The sequence below is a fragment of the Electrona antarctica genome (genome assembly GCF_951216825.1).
Source record: "Electrona antarctica genome assembly, chromosome: 21".
Classification (NCBI taxonomy): Eukaryota; Metazoa; Chordata; class Actinopteri; order Myctophiformes; family Myctophidae; genus Electrona; species Electrona antarctica.
This window is the reverse complement of record NC_136802.1, coordinates 34,307,124-34,314,669: the sequence shown is the minus strand read 5'-3', so window position 1 is coordinate 34,314,669 and position 7,546 is coordinate 34,307,124. Positions and strand designations below refer to the sequence as shown.

Genomic DNA, 7,546 nt, shown 5'->3' with positions numbered 1-7,546 from the left:
TAGTAGGCTATGTTAATGAGCTAATGAATATGTTAATTACCTGGTAAGGCAAGGCATACAACAGGGCGTCGTATGGAATAAACACGTAACCGTCTAACGTCATGCCCATGTCCAGAGCAGCCAATAGGAACTCTCTCTGGTCTTCTCCACCAATCAGGACGGAGCTCATACACATGATGACCACTAGGAGAAGAAAGAGAAATGAATTAATATTCATCACATTAATTAATGTTTAAACTAGGGGTGCACGATTATGAAATTATGACCGATATCCTATCTCTGAATATTTGCAGGGACATCTCTGCCGATATCCGATTCTGACCTATTCCGATATTATACAGAGGACCAAAATGGAAACAAGCCTTCCCCTAGTAGCGATGCGGATTCTGTGGCAGTTCTTCCTCAGTCTAGTGGGGATGTGTGTGCAAAGTTTCACAGCAGTTTCACAGCAATTGTATGATTTGAGGCATGTTGTACAAAACCGGCCATTCATGCAATCTTTGGAAGCCAATCTTAGCCAATAAGGATGGAATATGTCTACTTGGGTTACATAGCTGTACTTGAATGTTGACATGAAATAATAATCACGTCTAGTGTTTCATTAGCGCGATCCTGACAGGGATGAATGCACGTGAAACTAAAGCGTTATTCGTAGTCTAATATTTCCGGTGGTGAGGTGAGGTGACCACCGAACTACAACATGACGTCACTGAGCCGCGGTGAAGAGCAAACCACCGCTCTTCCCAGCCCTTCTCTCTGTTTTTACTCACCACCGCTCCACGTTATTACAGCTCCGGTGGTCACCTCACCACCGGAAATCCAGACTATGAATAGGCCTTAAGGCTGCGATAAAGATGCCAAGGATTAGATAGTGATGTCACTGTTGTGCTGCTGCAACACAGAAGTAAGCACGGACTAGAACCTGCTTATAAACAAGGAGCTAGCTAGCTTCTTGCTTATAAACCACAGTGACATGACATCACTATTGAGTCCTTGGTGTTGGTATCTTCATACGACCGAGTCAACTTCTCTCTTTCGCTGGAAAGTCTTGCGTAGGCTACCGTTCCTAATCTATAATTAAAAAACTAATTAATACTCATATCATTAATTGTTTAAACAAATTAATATAAATGTTATATTCGCAGCCGCCTCGCGTACCTTTGCTTTAAACCCTCGACACGGTCTGCTTATTCCGTCTACCGGCAGGGGTCTTCAACAGGAGGTCCGGGACCCCTAGGGGGTCCTCGGAGTCGCTACGGCAGGGCCGAAACAAAGCGACCGACGAGCTGGCCGGGTCACAACACCAACTTTGATGAGGCAGTATTGCTTTGTTTTAAAAATGAAAGGATTTCTTAATTTCCTGAAAAATATATATTTTTCATTTCCTGAAAAATGAATATTTTGGAGTTAGGTGGTTTCTTCCCGACAGCAGAGATATGTATCCATCAAACGTCTGACCTTTGACCCCATCCGCTTCTCTGATGGCCGTCAGTGCTTCTCGAGCCCCCGCCCCCTTCTCAGTCGTCATGGTAACCACCGGACCAACCGGTAAGCCCAGAGCTCTGAGGGCTGAGCCCAATTCATGTGCCGTGCCCACCCATAGGTCAGATGGTCCTGTGATGTCACACACACACACACACACACACACACACACACACACACACACACACACACACACACACACACACACACACACACACACACACACACACACACACACACACACACACACACAGTTAATTAACACAATAACAATAGCTGGCATGACAAAGAGCAAAACCAAACAACTTGCCAAATATTGCTCTGTTTGGGCTGTTCTAGGCAGTTTGTCTGTGTGGAGGTCTGGGCCACGCATTTGAAACAGAGACAGAATACATGTTCTGTCTCTGTTCTGGGGGGAGAGGGGGGCACAGCAGCTCGCAATTCATTTTCAGTGTGAGTCACGTGGTTTTGAAGAAACAGCCTTGCTTGATGGCTCTGTCCTGCCCCCCCCCCCCACCCATCGAGCAGAGCTGTTCTGTCAAAACCATGTGACTCCCATTGAAAATGAATTGCGAGCTGTTCTGCCCAAGCCTCCAGTAAGGCTATCCAACGTTGAAGCTGCCACTACCTACTGGCAAATTTGAGGTCCGGGCTAGCCTAGGCTAATACTTCCGCTCGCTAGAGCCATTGAGTTATAATTGTACTTCGGGCAGTCTTCCGGGTGCTGCAAAACGCCACTGAGCAACTTCTATTGAAATGAATAGCGGGGGGTGGGGCTAACACTCCGGTTCGGTATCTATGTGTGTGTGTGTGTGTGTGTGTGTGTGTGTGTGTCTGTGTGTGTGGACGTACCGGCGACCACAGCCACATGAGCCCAGCCGAAGTGTCTGAGGACTGTAAACAGAACTTTGCTGGGAGGGGTGATAGGCGGCAGGCTGGGCCAATCAGCTTCCAGACAGCCCGGGGACGCCAGCCCGGCCTCCCAGTGCTCGGCGAATAGGGACGCAGCGTGGCAGAGGGCAGGGTTAAAGGGTCCGATGTAGGCGTGGCCATCTCCCTCCATGTCAGCCAGCTGAGTCATAGCTGCCAATCAAAAAAAACATGTTTAAATGAAAGCACTTTATCTCACGATTTTGTAACCCATTTTCTCACCCAGTGCCAATTATCTAATGTAATCCTGGGCTCTATACTCCCTCCGCCAACCTGGGTAGAGCAACGGACTGACCTCATGCTTCCTTCTATGCATGAGTGAGCGTCCAAGCCGCCAAGCCGACAGGGGGGAGTTTCCCCGGTAAGACGTAAGTGCATGGAAGGAACACTGTTCCTGTGTGTAGTTCAAGCCGCAAGTTCGAGCCGCAAGCGGAGCCTGCAGCACCACCATTGCCCAGGTGGAGCCTGCAGAACCATTGCGGCTCAAGAATCCGCCACTCCTGAATGAAGTGTCTGGTGCTGGGAGTCTGGTGCAACGCACAGGTCCTGGCTGTACTCCTGGTGAGAGCAGGAGTGGACCTGGTGAGACGTAGAAGGGGCCCGGACAGGAGTCAACCCACAGAGCCTAGTCCTTCCACGCGCCAGACCTCACAGTCCCGGCAGAGTAATTCGGGAGTGGCGGATTGTGTGGCCCTGGTCTTTCCCAAATGGGACTGATCGAGGGTATAGCTACTGGGACGTAAGTCGGGACTTGATCACCCCGGCTGGGTCACCCGAGTGAGGGGTATGATGTTGCAAGACCCGAAACCCAGATGACCATGGGATACATCACCGAGGACACGTCCCAGGTGATGACCTTGGGATACATCACTGAGGACACGTCCCAGGTGATGACCTTGGGATACATCACCGAGGACACGTCCCAGGTGATGACCTTGGGATACATCACTGAGGACACGTCCCGGGTGATGACCTTGGGATACATCACTGAGGACACGTCCCAGGTGATGACCTTGGGATACATCACCGAGGACACGTCCCAGGTGATGACCTTGGGATACATCACTGAGGACACGTCCCAGGTGCATCCATGCAATGTTTTTTCCGTTCTTTGTGTGGTGTCGGACCATATCCGGATCTACCGCTTGACGATCATAAAGGCTGACCGCGACGATTACAGCGTTGGCCCAATGTGTTAATGACCTTTAAACACAGAGCAGTCTTCGTCCAATAGCGTGACAGCGTAGTTGTAGTTTAGACTGGTTAATTAGGTAGTTAATTAATATGCTAATGATAATTACCTTTAGACAGAGAGCAGTCTTCCTCCAATAGGGTGACAGCGTAGTTGTAGGTCAGACTGTCGTCCAGTCGTAACCGGGACAACGCCATGTTCACCGCGGCCGAAGGAAGCGCTCTAGAGAACATCGGGTCACATCTCCACGGACCAATCAGGGCCAGGTTGAAGGTCGCTGCCCACACCGCCGGCGAGCCAATCAGAGACGACCACAGCCACACTCCTACTGACCAATGGGAGCACAGCATCCTGACGATTACGTGCAAAACTGAAAGGAAAAGGAAAGCGTTTTTTATGAACGATCACAGAGCAATCATCCCTCTAGGCTATAGGATATACTGTAGCTATGGGATGTGCTGCACATTTGCAACGCAAGGCACCATCATACGACGAATATCGAATAAGCTGAGCTATCAGCAGCACACACCAACCATCCACCAGCACGTTCCACCAGCCAGTCACTAGGCTATGGGATCTATACAGTAGTGTCACAGTCAGCCTAGAGGGACGTAAAGTACATCCCATAGCCCAGAGGCGTATCTTACAATAAGGCGAGGGCAGGCGTCCGCCTGTCCAAATCCATTTTTGGCCTGGCCAAAATCCATGAGAAATGAGAAAAAAAGGACAAAAACAAGACCTGAGAACTATTAAAATGGACAGCTGATTGGCCGTTGCGGTAGAGCGCGGCCCTCAATCACCCATTGGAATGTAAATGCATGCCTTTCAGCCTTTGTATCCTACTCGTCTAGCAGGTATATCTCTTTGAAAACCTTTAGTGCTACGATTGTGCGCGGGGAGACGAAAATGTACATATCTTGCCTGGCCAAAACGTAATTCCTGGATACGCCACTGCCATAGCCTAGAGGGACGTACAGTACACCCCATAGCCTAGAGGGGCATACAGTACATCCTATAGCCTAGAGGAACTTACAGTACATCCCATAGCCTAGAGGGGCATACAGTACATCCTATTGCCTATAGAGTGACACAATGTCTGTGAGCTTTAATCCTAAAGCCTCTAATGCTGGTAATGCTAGCTGCAAAGCTGATAAGCTAATGCTAAAAATCACCAACCTCTTACTGAGAGCAAACACTATAGCAATGATTACAGTCACAATATGAGCTATTTAACACTGTTACTGAACACACACTCTAGCAATTACTGTCACAATATGAGCTATTTAACACTGTTACTGAACACACACACACACACAACACACACACACACACACACACACACACACACACACACACACACACACACACACACACACACACACACACACACACACACACACACACACACACACACACACACACACAATGATTACTATCACAATATAAAGCTATTTAACACTGTTACTGAACAAACACTCTAGTCTATATAGCAATGATTAGTGTCACAATAGAGCTATATTTAACACTTAATTTAACTATGAATGTGAATGTATATGTAACAGAACTACAGTTAAACATTGTCATATGTTTAATGTAGTTAATTATTATTGTAGATCTCTAGACCCATCTGTCGCCAACATTTGTGGACAACAGCCAATCTACAAACGCACAACGCAACATTACACATCCATGTGGTACATCGGTCAAATACTATAATATAAAGATCTGTCTCTCTCTCTCTCTCTCACACACACACACACACACCCCTACCGGTTCAGTGTGTCCATCAGGGTCTGCAGCTCTCTGTGAACACACACATACACCTTCTCTATCACCATGAAGCGTTCCGATTGGTCCCTGTTTATGCGCTCCGATTGGTTACTTTCAGCCCCCCACCTGGGCACCACACACGCCCACATTCATAAATGTTGTGTATTGGTTGGACACAACCTTTAATAAACTATATTTATTCAGCGATTGTGCATGAGAGCCGGTTCAAATCTATTTAGCTCTATTAGCTCAGCGGACGAGAATTGTACATACTTGTACATTAATTTCTATCTATCAACCAATATATCTATAAGTCAGAGATGAAGTCTAGATGTGATCTTGTGCTGTGATTGGCTGAAAGTTGTCATCTTGAGCTGTGATTGGCTGAGAGGAAGGGGAGGAGGATAGGAGCGGAGAAGAGAGGAGAGAGGGGGACAGAGACAGGGTTTCCACACCTGAGCCGACAACCTTGGACGTTTTCTCTGTCGGCCAGCGTCTTTTCCGGGTTTTAGACAGCTGGTGGATGGAAATTAAGCTCCACCCACGTGGCAGGTTGCCGCGATGGCCAGATTCCCGGAAACGCTTGCCCCCGCAGCAGTCGGCCGCAGGGGTGAAGCTGTCTAAAAAAACGGAAAAGAAGCTGGCCGACAGAGAAAACGTCCGCGGCTGTCGGCTCAGGTGTGGTAACCCTGAGAGAGAGAGAGAGAGAGGGCTGGCCACTTGACGTACAGGGCGTATACCCGGTGGACTGGGTCTGGGTCTCCCCATTTTAAATTTTTGCTTTCATATTGTTTTGCACATGGAGTCATGTTTTTCCAGTATAAAAATTGTGGTATTAGTGCTTGTTTGTTTGTGTGAGCCTCAACAGAACGGGGGGGGGGGGGGGGGGGGGGGGGGGAGTAGAGAATCTACTTGCCGGTTGTGTTGGGCCGGACTGGGCCAAATGTCAGGGCCAGATTTTTGACCCAGTCCAGCCCTGGGGAGAGAGAGAGAGAGAGTGAGAGAGAGAGAGAGAGAGAAAGGGGGGGGGGGGGGGAGAGAGGAGGAGGTAAAGGGAGAGGTTACTAGATGTGAGGCAGTGAGGGGTGTCTAGCTGTTTTGACTTGAGAGCTACTGAATTTCACAATGACTCACTCTAACCCTAACACCAAACTAACGTATATATAACTAACCCTAACCCTATAACCCAATGACCAGCTCAACAGATATATGATCTATCATCTAATGCTCGACAAGATCTACACACCAAAAACCTCTCCCCTCTACAGCACACACACACACGCACAAACACACAGAGTGCATGACCTTGTGCTTGCTGGTTGCCATGACAACAGAGAGTAATCTATTCCAGGCTGCAGTAAATCCAGATTAGGATCAACACATTTAACCCTTAGGAAACGTGCACGCACGCACACACACAACGTGAAATTACATTTGTGATGATTTGATTGGCTCAGCACGGAATGTGATGTAGAGTATGATGATGATGATAAGAGCTCCCCTCACTTCACACATGTGTGATTTATTTTTGTTCACAATGTACTTCAGAGGGATATTTATTAACATGGGAGTGAAAACATATGCTGGCTTTATGCGAAAGTACTGTATGTTACCATCATGTATTTTAAGTATAGTTTGTTGATTACTTTTGACACGATGAAAATGTATTTTAGCGGTTTAATAAAATAATTAAAAATCCTTAAATTGTCACTTTAGAAATGTGCACATATCCTGTATACACTTAGGCTTCTACTGACAATTTGGGGACACACATGTTGAGAAACATCGACTACGATTATAGGCCAAATGGCTAAAATAAAGAAATGTGATTAATCACGATTAAAATAATTAATCGTGGTTAACATAACGGTGAGTTAATTGCAATTAAATGAGTTAACTCGGACGACAGTCCTAATCTATGTTTGAGCCACACCACAAGGGGGCGTTAGTGTTTCTACCAAAGCAAACGGACTAGTATACTGCTGGGCCTCACGTCTACAACTCTGTCCAACCACTTCAATGGTCCTGGTCTACAAGATACTCAACTACACCACAAAGACACCCATGTATCTGTGTACATGTATACGCGGCAGAGTCTCAGGAGGTAGAGCGGCCACTGGGGTCCCGGTTTGATCCCGGGCTCGCCCAGAGATAATGCCGAAGTGTCCTTGA

At 47.5% G+C, this 7,546-nt stretch overlaps 1 protein-coding gene across 1 annotated transcript in view; it reads right to left on the bottom strand.

The window, feature by feature from the left end:
* Positions 1 to 6,142, bottom strand: part of LOC306914349 (retinal guanylyl cyclase 2-like) — a gene marked incomplete at both ends in the record, with an annotated part of 21,769 nt that extends 15,627 nt beyond the window's left edge. Inside the window, 8 exons of the mRNA XM_079491345.1 lie at positions 41 to 183; positions 1,459 to 1,614; positions 2,335 to 2,565; positions 3,714 to 3,974; positions 5,243 to 5,262; positions 5,375 to 5,500; positions 5,916 to 5,994; positions 6,115 to 6,142. Coding sequence (XP_079347471.1) covers positions 41 to 183; positions 1,459 to 1,614; positions 2,335 to 2,565; positions 3,714 to 3,974; positions 5,243 to 5,262; positions 5,375 to 5,500; positions 5,916 to 5,994; positions 6,115 to 6,142 — 1,044 coding nt within the window. The remainder of the gene's footprint in view (positions 1 to 40; positions 184 to 1,458; positions 1,615 to 2,334; positions 2,566 to 3,713; positions 3,975 to 5,242; positions 5,263 to 5,374; positions 5,501 to 5,915; positions 5,995 to 6,114) is intronic.
* Positions 6,143 to 7,546: the final 1,404 nt, after the last annotated feature.